Genomic DNA, 18,223 nt, shown 5'->3' on the forward strand with positions numbered 1-18,223 from the left:
TTTACTTTTTTACTCATTTATTCAAAAGCTAACCTCGGGGGATAATCCAAACAATAAGCAAATGTGTGGCAAAAAAGCAGAGTGATAAAAAGCTCTTAGCTGCTTGCCAGTTTGATTTTGTTTGGTTGGTTTATTTTTTCCCCAAGTCTGTTTTTGCAATTTCCATGCATTGAGGTCCTGCTGTTTCCTTAGGGCAGTGGTACAGATATCTTTCTTTAGACATTATTCAAACTGCTGCAGAAGGTAAAGATTTATTTTATATGTACAGTTGAAGCTGCTTCTCCCCAGGCCAGGGTAGGAATCAAGCTCTTGTATCGGTTATTGCTTTCTTTTGTTTAATGGGGCGATGATCGCTTAAATATCAGGGTTCCGCTGGAAACTGGCAGTCTTTTACTGGGCTTGAATCGAAAACATGCAGAAGAGGACCCTTTACTGCTCTTGCCCAAGGAGGCAGGATGAGGAACTACATTTCAACTAAATAGTGCGGGAACACCCCGAGGAAGGCAAAGGAGCACTTTGGGGCATTTGCCGTGTCCTGGTAATCTCCGTGTATCATTCTAGCGCTGGTTAATACAGCGGGGATCCCCTTCCCTCCGCAGCCGTGCGGTGCCGTAGCCCCGGGCGGGGAGCCGGGCCGGGCTCGCTGCCGGGGAGCGCAGTCCCCGCCCCGTCCCGCCCCGCCCGGCGGGCGGCCCCGCCGCTCCTCCGGCTCCGCCGCTCGCTCCGCGCTGGGCTTCCCCGCGGCCGGCGGGCGGGAGGAGCCGCTCTTTCCGCTGGGTGTCACTCTGGGGTGGGAGAGGCGCATTCAAAAGCGGGAGGGGAGGGAAAAGCCCGCCGACAACCCCGGCCGCCCGCACCGGCAGCGCCCGCCGCTCGCCACGCCGCGGCACGGGCGGCAGCCGCTCCGCTTCCTGCGGGCCGGGGCGCTCCCGGCCCTCCGCCTCGGAGCCGGCGCCCGGCGGAGAGTGCTCGGCTGGTGCCGCCTGCACCCCGAGCCCAGCCCCTGCGGGCGGAGGCCGTCGAACCCTTCCAGAAGGATGCTGGAGAGCGGCTGTAAGGCGGTGAAGGAGGGCATGCTGGAGAAGAGGAGCGACGGGCTGCTGCAGCTCTGGAAGAAGAAGCGCTGTATCCTCACCGAGGAGGGGGTGCTCCTCATCCCCCCGAAGCACCCCCCGCCGCCGCAGCAGCAGCAGCAGCCGGCCGAGCCGGCGGCCAAGATCAAGGAGCTTCACTTCTCCAACATGAAGACGGTGGACTGTGTGGAGCGGAAGGGCAAGTACGTGTACTTCACGGTGGTGATGGCCGAGGGGAAAGAGATCGACTTTCGGTGCGCACAGGAGCAGGGCTGGAACGCGGCGATCACGCTGCAGATGGTGCAGTACAAGAACCGCCAGGCCATCCTGGCCGTGCGCTCCACCCGGCAGAAGCAGCAGCACCTGGCGGCGCCCCACGGGTCGCGGCTCCGCGGCGCCTCCAACTCCGCCTAGCGCAGGTACGGACTCGGCTCCGCCGCTCCGGCTCCGCGGGGCTGCCCGCCCCGGCCGCCTCTTCGCCTGACGGGTGCCCTGTGTGCTCTCTTCTCGCTGCAGGTCACGGTCAAGGAGCGCTGCCGAGAAGACGGACAGAGCGCGTTCGTGGCGGACCTGCCCCAGGGGCTCAGAAACTGGGCGGACGCCGGAGGTGCGGGTAGAGCGGAGAGAAGCGGCTCAAGAGCCCGAGCCTCAGCCTGCTGCTGGTGCTTTGCCGCCCTCGGTGCCGACAAGCATTTCAAATCCATTATTTATGAACCTTGGAAAGGATCCTTTGGTGCGATGGGACTTCTAGGAGACATGATGTACTGTAACTTTATTTTAATGTATTTTATTTTATTTATTAGGGTTGTTTTCTTTTGGTTTTGTTTTCCTTTTTTTTTTTTTTTTTTTTTTTAAGGCTTATTTGCAAGACATTTCTGAATGTAGGCAGTATCAAAAAAGTAAAGAAAAAAAACAATATGCATGTAAGCTCCCTGAAAGAATGGAGAAGTTCTGGGTACTTTGACTGTGTGCAATTTGACAAAAAGTTATTCATCTTTTACCCAAAATACACTGTATTCCACCAGCATGGAAAATGTCATGTGTGTTTCAAAATTTGGCTGAAACCTGTACTGCATATGAAACCTATTTTCTCTAATGAGAACGACACTTATAGTCTGGGGCTTAATTGATTTTTTTTTTAATATTAGACGTGGTGGAAGATGATAAAAAGTTATTCATGTTTGGCTATTCAAAAAAGCAATGTTGCTTGTCATTCTGGGATTGAAACCAACCTGTTTAGTGTATGAGCGGAAGGAATCTGACCAACTTCTTTTGTGCTACAGGAATCTGAGCTGGATTCCAGCTGTCTGTGTGGTGTGCTTGCTCCTATCCTAGGCTGGTGGGCCAGGACTGGGAAGTGTTCATGAATGTTTCTTAGCTTCCAAGTTCAGGGCTCCCTCTGCACGCTCAGTTTTCAGAGTGATCTGGATTCTCAACTCATGTTGCATTTTCATGGCGGTTTTTTAATGTCTTGCATTAAAGCAGTCTGTAGTTTATAATTTTATGTATGTTTTAGCGTGCAAATGGATTATTTTGGTCACAGTTTTTATAAGCTGAAAGTTGCTCTCTAGCTGAGATGAACTAGATTAATTTTGGTGTTTAGCACTGTCAGATGTTGAGAGAGGCGTGCCATCTTGCCTCTAAAAATGTTGATGAAGCCATGAAGTTGGAAAACAAAGGGCTAATTGCACAGCTGGTGTGTGTTTCTCTGCCTCTTAGAAGTCAGTGGGACTGGGCTGCCGATGCTGGTTGGAGTTCCTTGCCCAGTGCAGAGGAGGCAGTCGGGCACGGGCAGTGACATTTCCAGGACAGGGCCCTTCTGACGGTGGCTGCCTCACCTCGGGTGCTGCTGCTGCCCAGGTTCTCGGGTTTAAATGAAAGGGGGAGGTTGCAAGTAGGACAGAGCGATGTGGCCCATTATCTCTGGTTCAAGGTAAAATGTCAATGCCATGGAGATATTTATTTCAGTTAGTGTGGTGAGGAAAATGGCTTTTGGCCCCTTTACAATTTACATTAATATAAACAAAATCTTTTAAAGCTACACATCCAACGCTTTTTGTGTAAATGAGCAAGAGCCTTACATTCTTGGTGCAAGCTTGTTTCTGTCAGTGTTTAAAGCAAAAAGCTGATGTGATGCTCAAAGGGAGAAGTTAGCATTCACTATGGTGTCCATCGGTCCCTTCCTCTGCACTCTAAGATTAAGTTCAGTCCTGTAAGGGAGTAAGTTGAGGTCTGTGCTAGCCCTTGTCTTTTGTTCCCTCCTCCAGGTGTCAGGGTCACAGATCTGGACAAGTAAAGCATGGTATGGTGCAGATCAAAGCCCTGACAATGCTCTGTAGATACTCCCGAGCGCTTCTTTTCAACCTGGCCCTCGCCAGGGCTGCGTGGTGAACTTGGGGTGGTGGATTGCAGCTGTCCTAACTAACTAAGTCACTGTTTGGCCATTAATTGAAATTGAAGGTGCCCCTCATCTTCTAGGATTAGGTTCGCTGGCTTGGCAATCATAACACTCAATTTCTACTTCTCTGTACATCTGCCATTATCATTCTGCTAACGCTTGGATGTTAGAGCTGCAAGGGGATTCTCTAATGAGCTAGTCAGAGACTCACAAAATAGACTGTAATCTGGCTCCTCTCTTTACAGTGATTAACTACAGTTTACTGAGAAACTAATCCATCTTTTCAGGTATACAGGTGTATTGCTGATCTCACCTACTAAAATGCATTTTAGCCTACTGAAGGATAAATGTAACTGATGAGAATTAATTCCTATTTGATCAGAGACACATGTATTTCTCTGAGAGAGGCAGTTATTCTTGTCCTCGGTGGATGCAAGCCTCTATATGCCACAAAAGTCTGTGGATGTAGTCTAAAGCTGAAATTTTACTGTTCTTCTGGAACTACTTGTATCATTTTAGTGAGAAAATTAACATGAAGGTATGAGGAAACTATGTTAATTTCAAATTTGCTATTCTTTTTCACTGGTTAAAGTCAATACCCCGCTGTCATGTTTCTTGTTTCAAGTTGGTCTAAAGGAGGATCCGAAAACCTTTTGGACTGATGTAGTTCAACAAACTTTTGTTCCTTGTCATTGCCTGCTGTGTTGCCTGTTTGGAAACTTTGGTGTCAGCCAGCCTCCTAGTGTGAGAGGTGGTCACATCACAAAATCTACCTTGATACCTCCAGCTTGAGTGGGTGGGATGGGTGTAAGGATCAAACTTTTCCCTTGTGTCTCCAAACTGTCTCCTGGAAACTGAATGGGAACAAATTGGCTGGGGTTCCCTGGGGACAGTTGGACCATGTGGCTCATGCCCTGTCAGTGTAATAAGGCTAAATTGTCTGATGGGGACAGTCTGACAGCTTTCTCACACTCTGAATTCCATGGTGTGTGGGGACTTTAGGGCTTTGGGGTTTTTTTTTTTGGTTGTGTTTTTTTTTTTTTTTTTTTTTTTTTTTTTTTTTTTTTGTTTTTGTTGTTTTTGTTTTGTTTTTGTTTTGTTTTTTTTTCTTTGACTGATAGTAATTTTAGACCAAGAAATTGTTTGATGTTATAAGAGGTACTTCTGGGTTTTTTTTTCATCTTGCCCCTCTATTACTACATAGTCTTCATTTGAACATCTGGATTTAATACTGTCTGTTACTGCATTGTAAGCAATGGCTATGAAAATAGGTTCAGCACAGCATGCTCCATCTTATTGGAGCTTTGCAGATAAATAAATTAAGTTGTCCTTTCTCTTCCAAAAAAAAAAGAAAAAACCCGGAAAGCAATCTGACAGCACGTGGCTGAAGTAAATTAATTACAGAATAAACAAAAATGCTGGTAAAACACACACAGGCAAATGCTTGATATAGATAGCAAAAGTGGGAACAGCATTCATAAAAAGGTTAAAATTACTTGTAATAAAAAAGAAAAAAAGTAATCAAGGGGTGGATTTAGCAAGAAAATCCAAGCTGTGGTGACCAAGACAATTTAGGAACTGGGGGAAAAGGAAGATCAAATGGATGCTGTTTCTGTGACATCCTGAAGTAATTCCTCTTTTTTAAGGTTCATGGTATTCAGATGCCAGCTTCTGAATTATAGCTGCAGTGATGTACGAAATGTTTTCTAGCATATCCTCTTGTGAGCAGAAATACCAGTGTCGTCAAAAAAAAATTTGTGTGTAAATATGACTCATAAATGATTTCTGAAAGATTTATTTTTCATATTTTTCAAGATACATTCCATTTCAAATAAAGAGGTATCTATTGAAAGAGCTCTCAATATGTTGGAAGAATGGTTGTTTGGTGGGCTATTTGTGATCATTAAAGCCTGGTATAAGCTTTTTCAATGTCTTAAGCTCAGTCTAAGAGCCTAAGAGGAACATTTTGAACCTGGGTAGGTACTCTGTGAAGACCCACTCAGATGCTCCAATTAATCTTTATATATATAGCACCATGATAAGATTCAGAGTCCTCAGTTTTGCTTCTTGCAGTGTGTGATGTGTGAGCACCCACACCAAGTGTAGCTGATTTCTGTAACACTCAGTGTCACAGTTCATGTACAGCAGGTCTTTGGGGCACAGAATTCAGGCTCATCACTGTCACCTGTAAATGCCTTGCTCTGTGTGACATTAGGAGGCCTTAAATGTGCCTTGTTTCTCTTTTTCTCAGATCTTAAGCACTATGATTGAATTGCAAGTAACCTGAAATTAATCCAGAAAAAAACCACTTCCACCATCTGGCATAAACCCTGACCTGTTCTTTTCTAGCTTCATGGGAAAAGAAATTAGGTGTAACAAGAAACATGTGCTGTTCTGGGCTCTCTGTAGTGATGCAGCTGCTCAGATGTCTTGGACTCCCCTGATATGTATTTGTATGGTAGCAGGTCCTCATTTCCAAGCATCTGCTGAAGGTGTATTACTTTCAGGGACACAGGGTGCATTGACCTAGACATGTTGGTGCTGTTTGCCTTCACTGGGGAGATGTCAGTAACCTCTTCCATAAGAAGGCTTTTATTGTAAAAAGTACAAGTTCTCTTTTCAATAGCAAACACCCTAAAATATAGGCATTTGAACTTAATATTGATATGCAAATTATAGCTTCAAGATCTGACCTCTCACAAGTGCTGGTGCTCAGCAGCTTTGAAAAGTCAGTTAAGCATCTCTAAATTTATTATCTATTCAAGGACCCACTGTTCCTTACAGCTGTTGGAGGTATCCCTTATAAGCTTTTAATAGCAGTGGTAAGTGTCTTTGTAAGGACATAAATATAGAACAAGAGTTTTATAATTGGTGGTTGTTTCTGCTCCAGCACCAATGGTGATATCTTCACAAAGGTACATCAATACATGCTTCTCTGCTTTAACTTTTAATTAAGAGGATGTGAAATAAGACTGCTTATGTATTTGTGGTCCATATGAAATGGTCCTAGAAAATAGGTCGTTATTTTCCTAACAGGGGATGTTGTCTTATTAGCATTTTCTCTTAAGTTTTTTCTCATCTGAAGTACAATATGGGGTACAGAGAGATTATCTGGATCTGATTCAAAGTTCATTGAAATCAACCAGAATTTTTCCAGACTGGGACAGATGTTGGCCTTTTTCACAAATGGTGGCTGCTTCTCTTTTGTTTTAAAACCCCAGAAGCAAGACCTTTGCCCATGATCTGTGTCAGTATCGATGGTGTGTGATTAGGGTAACACTGACATTCTGCCCTTTCATATTTCCCAATTAAATGACGGGGAGAGGAAGATGAAATAGAGCCTATGCTTTTTGAGCAAAACAAAATACAAAGGAAGGCCAATCTAAATGTGTGTGTGTCCTCCTTCCCCCAGATGAAATCTAGACCAGAATGCAATTTCACTGAATTCACAGCACACCTCAAACTGAACTATTTTCTTTGTAATTGAACCCAAACCAGAATTCAATGAAAGCCTTTACTCCTCTGAGTGCTTGTTTCTATCAGGAACAACTCAGTCCTTTTTAGAAAGTGCCAAATTACTTCCACACCTATCCACATTTTTAAAAAAATTAAATTAAGCATCATAAAAATTTTTAGCTTAAGTCTTTTATATATTTGAAATAAGCGTTAAAAAAATAAAAGTCATGAACAGTACCATGGGTGTTTGTTCTGGTTTTTTCTGCCTTTCCAGTGTGGGATTTTTGATGTGTTAAGTAAGGACCCTGGTACACGCTTCTCACAGTGTTGCTTTGTGCCTTCTGTGCTGAAGATGAGCAGAGGTGCCTTTGGGCCTACTGAGAGCTGAACATCCTCAGGGTGTCCTGGCACCCAAAGGAGCTGGGAGCTGCTTGGGACCTCAGCATGAGGCTCAGTTACTTGTGGAGTCTTGGCCCAATGGTGCACAGTGAATCTACAAGGAAAGGGACATCAGCTCCTCTATGAAGCACTGGGAAGTGAGGCTGTACTGCCAGCTGGAGTCTGCATGGATCTTGTGCCTGGTTCCATTGCAGTACCTACAAGTTTTCCTCAGGAGACTTGTAGAAAAAGCCAGGGGTGAGGTTTCTGTGCTTAAGTGCTTGGGGTTTTTTTGGTTTTGTTTAGGCTTTTAGAAAAACATCAAAGCAGAGATGTGTATCCCAGTAGAGGCTCATCACAGGAAATTTAAATTAGCCACTCTTGCAGCCTTTCCTGGTCTTCTCTTAGATGTCTCTGGCTATGCCAGCCACCAGGGCAGGGGAAATGATTGTTTGAATGGGGGTTAGATTTACCTTTTTTGTTGTATTGTGCTATGACTACAGTGGATTTCTGATAAACAAAATTTCTAATGACCCTGCTTCCTAATCTTTGCCTTGCAATAGTTTGTGAGCAACCATAGTAGATTAACTAAACCAGAAAATATGTATAGAATGACTAACCATTACAATGAAGCGTACAGCCCTCTGTGGTCAGCAGAATATTTCAATTGAGACAATTTACTCCATGTTTTGTAAGGCTTCCAGCGAGATGAAGAAATCACTGCTTTTGTTTTTAAGATCTTGTCTGTGTTTTGTAAATATTTCTGATATTTATGACTGTACATATGGCTTCAATTGTAACTTAGGCTCAAGAGCTGGGCTGCATACCATCTAGGAGGAGCTTATTTCATTATTGTTCATTTTTGTCAGGTTTTGAGGATCAGCCTTTAGGAACTTTTGTACCTACAAAGGTAAAAGTATAGCAGTGAACCTGCAGCTCAGAGAGCACATGCAACCTGTGCTTGGGTTGGGTGCCAGAGCCAGGGTCCTTTGAGGGAATAGCTCTCCATGTTGCTGTGTGCTTTGGAGCTGGGCCTGGGATGATAATTCTCTGTGCCAGCAATAGCACCTCTCTGCAAGGCCCTCAGCCCACTTGTATATCATATCTCTGTTTTGGAGAAGAGGAAACTCGGGACCGGAGAGCTGCTGCTGCCTGCCCAAGGTCATGCCTTGGGAGCCAGAGAGCAGTGTTCCATCCATACCAGGCTCCCTGTCCCTGTGTGAGAAGGGCTGCCTCTCACAGCACAGCCTGCTTCATTTCCTGGGCTTGGTAGACACCTTCCAGTGTCCAATCCCCCTGCCAGTGCCACGGCTCCTTGGATGGAGCCCTCAATGGGTGACTGCCTTGCCATCTAAGTTCCAGCCCGTAAGATTCATTGTATTGCAGTTACTTGCTCCTCGGAGACAAGAGCAAGGCAGAAACACTTGGGCTTCACTTGGGATTTAGCAGAATCTTGGATGACTTCAGATTATTAAATCAGCTTCTGGCTATTCCCAGCACTAGGCATTGTGCAAACGGCGTACTAGGGATCTGTGAGTTGTTCCCTATTTCCTGAGCAATTAAGCTCCTCTCTTTACTGTGGATTACAAGGACAAAGAGAGGTTATCAGTCCCATAATAACTTGAAAGGACTCTGTAGATATGAATCCAGTGTTAACGCAGCTTTTCCAGCCTGATACCTGCTTTGACTAAAACACAGAAAATAAAGGGGGGGAGAAATAATTTTCTTTCTCTACTATTCTCTGTCATTTAACCACTTCACTCAGAAAGAGGGAGCTTTGAGAGAAGTCCCTTTAGTCAGAGACACTCATCCCAATCTTGTTTTTCTAGCAGGAAAAACCTAAACTGACTAGTGGACAAAATTGTAGGAACCAACCCACTTATCCTAGCTTGCTGCTGGATGGTGATGGGGCTGTGTGAGTGGATCTTTGTGGGCTTTCACAACAGCTCCTTCAGCCATCTGTGGACCTGAAAACTCCTTGACTTTTCCTGTGCCAGCAGCTACTGCAATATGCAGATGACTTTGCATAGGGGCTTTTCTTGTATGCAGATGAACACATGAAAAATTACTGTTCTTTTTTAAAAGAAAAAAAGTCAGCCTTGAACTGGAAAAGCTATTCTTTATTGTTTGCTTCGGAGGCTGCTGCTACTCTCAGCCAGTCAGAGAGCTGTGCCTCCAGCTGAGTTAAATGTGTACTGGCTGCTTTTTTCATTTTTATCACAGATTGTTAATATTTCCTGTTCCACTAAGCCACGTTTCCCTGGTACTCTTTCCTAGTGCTTGGCTCCTAAACAAAGTCACAGCTCTTGTCACAAGGCAGCGGGCTGCATACTTATCCTTTATGTGAGTGTTGACTGAGGGCTCAGCAGTAGGGAAGTAATGCTGACAGCTCTGCTCCAGGACAGCAGATTGTCAGCATTCCTCACCAGGGCACCCAGCTGGCCTGGGAAAAGGCTGCTGTTTTGGGGGTGGGGGCTGGGCCTTTAAAATAAACTGCCTGTCCTTCCAGAACTGAGGAAGATGGAGAGGGATGGTCAGTTGGCCTCTTTCTGGTCAGAGGGAGGGTCAGACCTATGCATCTGCAGAACCCATAGTGAACACTGCGATTCTGCAGGCACGAGCTGAGTTGTTGGGTGCAAAGAGAGAGGGGTATCTGATGGCTGAGATGGCAGTAAGACACCACAACACAATGCTCATGTATTTATGGTCCATATTAAATGGTCCTAGAAATAGGCCATTATTTTCTTATAATTGTTCCTAATTATGAACAATTAGCCATTTTCCCCCTCCACCCCCCTCCTCATTAAGAGAAAAGTGTAGCTTGCATTAGTGGAGAGGATGACAGGTGGGCCTGTTCCTGTGCTGAAGATTAGCCCAGGCAGTTGGGAGCAGCAGCTGCAAAGGAGAACTCAGCTTCTGCTGCCCCAGGGAAGCTGCTACAGTCACTCCCAAGCAATTTGGAAAGTGTTCCCGTGTGTTTTCCTGAGGGCTTAAGAAGCTTGCAGTCCTGGCCCACAGATGGCTGGAGTTGTGAAACTGCAGCCATGGGGCAATCAGCTGCCTGCCACCCTGCCTTCATCCTTAGTCATCTGGGAAGAAGGCTGAGGAGGGGCTCCCCAGACAGGAGCTGCCTCCCAGAGGGACTTGGGGCAGCCAGATGGGTGGGCTCTGGACCCACCTCTGTCCTTCTGCTAGGTACATCTGACCAGAGGAGCCTTCCTGGGCCACACTTGCTCCAAAGGCCTCTGCCCCACAGAACAAGCTTTGTCATGGATGCCATTGAAGGCACTTGCCAGCCCCCTGGGCTGTGTCATGCCACTGGCTTGCTGGCAGCTTCACCTGTGCTGCCATTCCTCACCAGGGTGCTGTGAGCTCTAACACTGCAATGAGCAGCTGGGTGAGGTCTGAAAGCTTCACAGGGCTCTGCAGAACACCTTTTACCTGCAGTTCTGGTGCTGATAAGCTCAGAAACAGCTGCAATGACATGTTCTTGAATTGGGCTGCGGGAAGTTGGTGCTCTGAGCTGAAGGTGCAAGGTAAACATACCTTGAGGACAGAGCTCCCCAGGGCTGGGTGCTAGTCATCCCAGGGGTGGGACGATAGCATCCATGCTTGGTGGCACTTGCAGGGTTGGGGTTTTCCTAGTTTTTCCCTAATTCTGCTGGTTTCAGCCACAGAGCCACCTACCAAAGGGTATTTTCTTCTCAAAAGAAATTCTAAATAACTTAATCAATTTTCCTGACTGTAGAAAATCCTCAGCAATGTCTTTTGCTGCTGAAACATGGTGCAAAAGGGTGAATGCTTATGCAAGTAACCTTAATATAATATTTCATTTTTGTCTGGGCAATGGCAGAGATCTAACACCATGCAAAGCTTGCATAAAAGTAAAGGTTATATGTATTTGCAAATCTGTCATGCCTACAAACATCATTTTGCTGCCTTTGATTTCCTAATATTTTAATTTAACTGAATCTAAGCAGATTTAATGGTTAATTTTCAGAATATTCTCTTAAGGATTTTTTTTCACTCAAAGTTGAAACTTTAAATCAAGCTGAATTTGGGAGAAGTAATTTACTTTTGCTCAGCTCTGGATATGCTTTGTCTTTCTTCAGCCTCCTTTTTCTTTTCCTCATCCTTGAGCGTGCAGCGTTTTGTGGGACCTGCGATGAGAGCAGCTGCTCCCATACCCACTCTGTGCCCCTTGCTGATGCGTCTCCTAAAGCTATGGTAGCCCTGGAGCAGCAACAGCTGTGTCCTCTGCTCAGTCTCTATGCAGCCATCCTCCACTAGATTTGCCCTTGTAAAATGAAATTCTGGCGTAGCTGGAGCTTGCTCTGAATTCAGCTGTCACCGTCTGCACTGAACTGGCCCAGGGGTACTTGGAGGCAAAGCCCTACAGCAGCACTCTGCACCAGTGTCCTTCAGGAAGGTCTTTTAATGCCACACCTCTGCTGCAGTCACTGGAAAGCATTCACAGACATTAAGGGGATGGGATGGGTCTCCCCCTCTCCCAGCTGCCAGCATTGCTTTCCACATGTGATTGATTAAGGTGAGAGCTGGTTTGCCTTTGCCGCCATCACCACTGCCCTTGTGCTGCAGGCAGGAGTTACGGGGCACTGAAAAGCAGGAATGGTCTGAGAGCACAGGGTATTTTTGTGATACTCCTAATGGGTCTGCCAGTACTCTGTGTGTGGCCTTTCTCCAGTCCAGACCTCACAGAGCTGCTGTAAAATCCAGTACCTCACTGACCTGTGGCCTGGGAGAGGTCAGGGTGGCAAGGTTTGTATGTACCACTTGGAAAAGAAAAATGCTTTTATAACACAGAATTCCCAGTTTGTGAGGCAATGCAAGCCAGGTCTTGTTTAGTATGATTCTTATGCAGGTGCCTGACTTCTGATTGCACTGATAGCATTCTCTGGAGCCGGCAGGGTTAGCCCAGATTTAGGGCCACTCATGAGGGCCACCCCTCTTCCTGTGCACAAAGGGGAGGATATATACCAGGATACAGCTGTTTTCAGCTCCCAGATGTTGACTACATGGCATTGCAAAGCTGTATCTTAAATTTACTACTGCTGGTCTATTTAGCAGTGTTGCTATAGATGCTACAATGCCAGTGGGCTAAATAGCTCAGAACTGCAGCAAACTGTATTAATTGCTGTCCACTCTCAACCCATGAAATCCTCAGCTTTTATAAATCCTGTCTCTTTTTCTCCAGCCCTCTACATCCTTTACTAGCTTTCTGAAGAGGAAAGCTCAGTTTTTGTATACTTCGCCTCCCTTCTCCAAGAAACCTTGCTCTTAATTTTGTCAGCAGCTTCAAAGAGATCTCCAGCCCCCAGGTTTGCACATAACCTACTCAGGGATGTTCAGTTCCTTCATGTTCACAGAACACATGCAAGTGTGCTGCTAGGAATGAGGAAAAATTAGTCTATTCAGCAGCCAGAGATGCTCAGTAGCTGCCCACCCTTGACAAGCTGTCACATCTTGCAGCTCAGGACAAAGGAAAGGTTTGAATTTTTCATATTGGATGATTTCAAAACCCTTGGGTCTGTTCCGTTGGAGAAATTAACCCCTGTGTTTCAGCGTGCATGGAAGTGTGCACAGCAGCGGAAATCCTGCACCCCATGGGTGTGATGGAGCACAGAGGGCTCACAGCAGGTGCCAGAGCCCAGCTGCCCACAGAGGAGGTGAGTCCCTGACAGAGACATCAGGATTCCTCCTCTCTGGTGACCTGGCACCCTGCAAGGCTATTCTGCAGAGGTTGGGTTTGTTGCTGGCACGTTGATGGAAAGTGGATGGTGCAGGGGCTGCATAACTCACCCTCCTTCCTCTGACTTACAGCCTGGCCTCCTTGGCAATCTGATCTCAGGCTGGCCCAGGGGAAGGACACACCGTACTTTAACATTTGTTCTTCAGCCTGAGCATTACCCAGGGGCACAGGGAGTGCCCCGGGCCTTTGGTGGGAGCGACATATTAGTGAAATGGCTTGAGACACAGTGCCCTCAAACACAGCCGCTCCATGAAAGGTCTGCAGGATATGGGACACCAAGGCCTCTCCCTGCCCCTCCCTGGCCTCGTAACCAGATAGAGCCCATTTCTGAGGGAGTCTTTCTAGGAGACTTCAAAACACCCTGGTGGAAGCTTTAGTGGAGACCAGACCTGGCTTTCCTCAGGTGGGCACCACCCACGGAGATCCCTTCAGCCCCAGGTGAACATGTTTCTGCTGCAGCCACCTTTGCCATGCTAACAGCAGTGATTAAACTGTTCCAAAAATTTAGAACAGCTAAAGTGAATGGGGCATTCAGGAAAATAAAGAATAAAGCTCCAGAGATGTAATTATGGCACTGTTGAAATCTGTGTCAGAATGTCACTGACTTCACTGAAGGACTTGCCTCTTCAGGAAATATGTGATCAAAATGGGAAGCTTGAGATTTTTTTATATCAAAAGCTTCTTGGGAATATGTTGATATGAAAAATATGTTTAAAAAAAAATCAGTTACATTTGTCATAGTTTGCCATAGGTACTCAGGTATTGGGAGGAGACTTAGGAACCCAAAGAGAAAGGTACCAGATATTTGAGTATTCACCCTCTGATAAGATGATTTCTGAGAAATGAGTCCTGTTGGTCCCAGAAGGAACTCCAGCGCTTGTTTAGATAATGAAGAAAGAGCTTCACTGGCACATGGTACCCAGTTATGCACCCATGAAGGGACAACTGGCCTAGGTCCCAGTCTTCACCAGCCATTTCAACACAGTTCCAGTTTCCCAATTGTCTCTGGGAATTCAACATTTGTCAGTGGCAACAAAATAGGTATTGTTCAATAATGATGAAAGTTTGCTATCTTTCTCTTTACTTACATTTCTCTGCAGGATGCTGCAGTTGAGAATGTGCTTTGAGAACATCAGAGAGGAAGGTAAACCTCTGTCATACTGGCAGAGATGGGTCTACATGGCACCAAGAGGCTGGAATGCTGCTCTTAGTCACTGGCTCCCCAGAACTCTTAAACCACGAAGCCTGGCTTATCTCGGTACCTCTGCCTGCTTGCCAACCGCTGCCTAAGAATTCTTTTCACTGTGCAGCATAAATAATTACTGAGCTGTCTTCTCCTCTGCTGCTCCCCCTGCCTCTGAGCCAGCCCTTGCCACGAGAGTTGTATTTATGCTGTTGCTGAGTCTGCCTGCAAGCCCTGACAAGCTGTCCCACGCAGCCTGCAGGAAAGCTGTGCAGGGGGGTGCTTGCCACCAGGAACACCAGGGAGGAGGAGGTGGCACTGTCCCACCCACATGGCTGCCTGGGGATGCTCTGCCAGGCAGCTGCTGCTCCTGGGCAGCCAGCACCCTGTGCCCCCTGCACTTGGGGTGGATTCACAGCTGCTGCCTCCTATGCAAAAACATTGCCACTGCTGGGGGAAAAACGTGGAAGTCCAAATTTGTCACAGGGCACGGGGAGCAGGAGCAGGTCCTTAACGTGCCTTTGCATGGTCCTACATGCCCCACCCTACCTGCAAGTCTGTGCCCTTGTGCTGTCACATGTAGGACTGGGTGGTCAGGAGCTGGCTGCCTGGGGGAAAGCCAGGGCAATGCTGGCGCGCTGCCACCCCAAACTCCAGCACAGCACTGCCCATGCAGCCTGCCACACTGGGGGCTGGCTGCCAGCCCCACTGCAGGCTGGCCAGAGCTATGTGCTGCAGCTGGGGCCACCCCAACGCTTCAACTTGAAGAGAAGTCCCACCTGTAAAGCCTGCAGCTTTCCCTGTGGGTGCACATTGGCTGTTATCCCATCTGTCCACTCCCTGTGTCCCAAGGTGGAGGTCCTGTTATATCTGGTACCTGAAGAGCAGCTTGTACCTAGATGCCATATCATTAGAGGCAGCTCTCACTAAAGGACAGTGAGCACTTTGCCATTATTCTCTTCCTCCGTGGCAACTCCTCACAGAAGTGGACTTAAAACCGAGGAGCAAGTCTCTTTTCCCAGGTCTGGGTGATATTCCTACTAGTTTAATTAGACATTTCTGGTGATAGCTGCATGAGGCATGCTGCAGGACCTGGAATAATGCTCTGCTGAACAGAGTTGGAGCCCAAGATGGTGTGATAAAGAAGTAAAAAGTCTTGATCCTTTTGCCCATCTTTTATTTGGAGTGAAATAAATTCTGGGATGCTTAAACTGGGAAGTTTCAATGAGAGGTCTTCCTAGAAGTGGGGAGGACCTCCTTGTTGTAGTGTGTTCTGTTAGTTTGTTTAATTGCTCCCCTATTTTCTGTATTGCTCCCCCATTTTCTGTAATGGTTCTGCCCTCACCAGTTTTTCCCGCCATTGTGTTGTCAATTATTCAGTTGCCCTAGTAACTCCTGCCACTGTCACTGTCAGTCCCTTGAGTTATATAATTTCCCCTCCCCTCATTCCCTTTTAAGTAGACTTGTTTCTCCTCCCTGGGCCCAGTCAATCACCCCCCACTCCACCTAGTTTACCAGAATCTTCTCCTCTTGGGGAGGCATGATTGGCTAGGGCTCCGGGGCCCCTCCCTTACATTGTATCTACTGGTTTTCCCTTAATGTCTATTATCTTAAGTTCACTCCCTTATCTTCCCGTATTGGTCCTCTGTAAACCCCTCCCTTGCATACCTCCCCCCTTTATAACCCTGTTGCACCCCTTGTTCGGGATCATTCTCTGGTTGACACGTTGGGTTCTACAATAAATCTGACAGTCCCCAGCGAGTGTCCAGACTCCTCTATCTCGTTGGCATAGCAGCGAATCCGTCCGCAGTGAGCACAGCCCGAGGCCATTGATGCCAAGGGGTGCTCGTCCAGTTGCAGTGGGCTGTTGGTCACCCCTCCTGCTAGTCGGACTCTCAACCTAAGACCACCGCCTCGCTGCACCTCCTGGGTCATGAGGATGGTTCTGAAGGGAGACAAAGAGGTATCCATCCTTCCCTTTTGCATTTGCCTCCCATCTGCTGCACCCACTCCTGAGACAGGAGCTTGAGCTTTGAGTGCTTTGGGTCCCAGCCCCTCATCACTTTATGATTATGCAACAGGTCGATGACAGGCTGCAAACCCAAGGCTGGGCATCCTGTGTCCTGAGGAAGTTGCAAATAAAAAAGCAATATTATTCTTTAATGACTGCTGACTTGGCACTGTGAATCCCATAGACTGGGTGTGGCATGAAGGATATCAGTTTTGTTAAGTATGTCTATTTTTCTATGAGACATTGACTTCATGTATCTGCAAAGAGGATACTGAGGGATTTCATCCAGCTCTGACCCTTCTTTTTCAACCTCCCCTGTTCTGAGTCACCTTCTCCTTGCCTAATTTGTCTGTTTTGCCCCAGTTATGTTCTCCTGTGAGTGTGCCTGGATCACAGCAAACATCTCCACCATTAGCAGAGGCAAGGAAGTCGTTGCGTTATGTTGCCGTCAGTGGATGGTTTATCTAGTTGCAATTCCCATGGCTCCAGCTCTGGGAGTGCTTATACACAGACCTCATTTTGCAGGGGTGGCAAGGGGAAAGGTCAGTATTCATGAATCATTTCCTCCTGGCTGTGGCAACAAGGTTGGTTTGTCGAGTGAGTCATGGAAGAGCAGCCTGGAGAGGCAACGATCTCCAAGCAAAAGACCTTCAGATCCTTAGTTACCCTTGAACACTGCAGCCAAGTTACCATCATCATTTCACATCCCCAGCCACAAATACCTTTAGTTACTTAAAATGCTCTGAAGGTATCATCTACCATGTCTGTGAGAAATCTTGTTCTTTCCAGAAGTATGGCAAGGACTCAAGTATATGACTGCCCGATGGCTAATCAATTATCATAGGGCAAAAAGACAGAAGGAAGCCTATCACTCATTCCTTTGTTATAAAGGTGGACTTGTGTTTGTGTGCATGTCTCCATGCCTTTGTTATGGAGAGGGAGAGGTTTCCCAAAGGGAAGTGACCTGATGAAACAGAGTAGTTAGGGCTGGATTGATTACCACTTGGAACGAGGTTACCATGTTAGTGCAGAAGTGATTCTGCTGCAGGGTTTTATCTTTGTATTAACACTGAGAAGCCAGTGTAGTACTGCTGTGTTATGAGCTACAAAAACTTGGAACAAGCCCATCCCCACAATGCAAAGCATAAAAAATGGAATGATTGAGATGCTGAGAGAAGTTGTACATGATCCACCTCAACACTTTTGAAATAGCATCAGCAAATTACTGCCCAAAAAATGCATCCTCTCACTCAAGAGATCCAGTTTTAGTGCAGACTTCCAGGGAAAACATTTAGTTGCCTGTATTAAAATATTTTCCAGAAGAGCTGCCCAGCTGCAAGCTCTAAAATGTTCAGAACTTCCTCCAGAGTAGAGCTATTTATTTTTGCTGCCCTGTTTCCCCCGTGCTCTCTATTGCTGCCATTAGGACTGTTTGGAGCTTCAGTGGTGAGTCAGGCTCCTTCTTCACCAGCTCCTTTAGAGGTTTCCAGCCTGCCCTTTTGTCTAGGCACGTGGGGGGCTGGCAGTGCCAGGACAGGTGCAGAGAGCAGGGCTGAGTTTTCTCCAGTGTTTGTCGGAGTCCAGACACATTTGGTGGAACAGAGCCTGGCCAGTCCTAGAACTGTCCCTGCTGCAGGTGCCTGGTCCCTTTTGGCTGTCAGACATCTGAGAGGGAAGCATGTCCTTTCCATCCCCACGCTGGTGTGGGAGTGTTCCTGCAGAAGCTGGAGCCAATATCTCCCTGCTTGTCCAGTCAGAGGGCACAGGTCTGAGGGGCTAAGGGTGGAGGGGGAGCATGTCAGCTGGTGGTGGCTCCTGGGTGAGCCACTTCCAAATAATATTGCCAGCTGTTTCTCTGACAGGGCATCCATCTGAACATCATCCTGGAGCCACACAGGACCTTCTGCTCGGCCTTTCTCACTGCCACCACAAGGCCATGGCCCTACAGCAATAA

At 46.8% G+C, this 18,223-nt stretch overlaps 1 protein-coding gene across 1 annotated transcript; it reads left to right on the plus strand.

Moving 5' to 3' along the window:
• The first annotated feature begins 847 nt into the window (after nt 1–847).
• PHLDA1 (pleckstrin homology like domain family A member 1) lies at nt 848–1,874 on the plus strand. The gene is made up of 2 exons (XM_058805845.1): nt 848–1,492; nt 1,590–1,874. Exon 1 carries the CDS (start codon nt 1,038–1,040, stop codon nt 1,485–1,487), a length of 450 nt encoding a protein of 149 aa, XP_058661828.1. The 5' UTR covers nt 848–1,037; the 3' UTR covers nt 1,488–1,492; nt 1,590–1,874.
• The last annotated feature ends 16,349 nt before the right edge of the window (nt 1,875–18,223 follow it).

The sequence above is a fragment of the Ammospiza caudacuta genome, chromosome 5 (assembly GCF_027887145.1).
Source record: "Ammospiza caudacuta isolate bAmmCau1 chromosome 5, bAmmCau1.pri, whole genome shotgun sequence".
NCBI lineage: Eukaryota > Metazoa > Chordata > Aves > Passeriformes > Passerellidae > Ammospiza > Ammospiza caudacuta.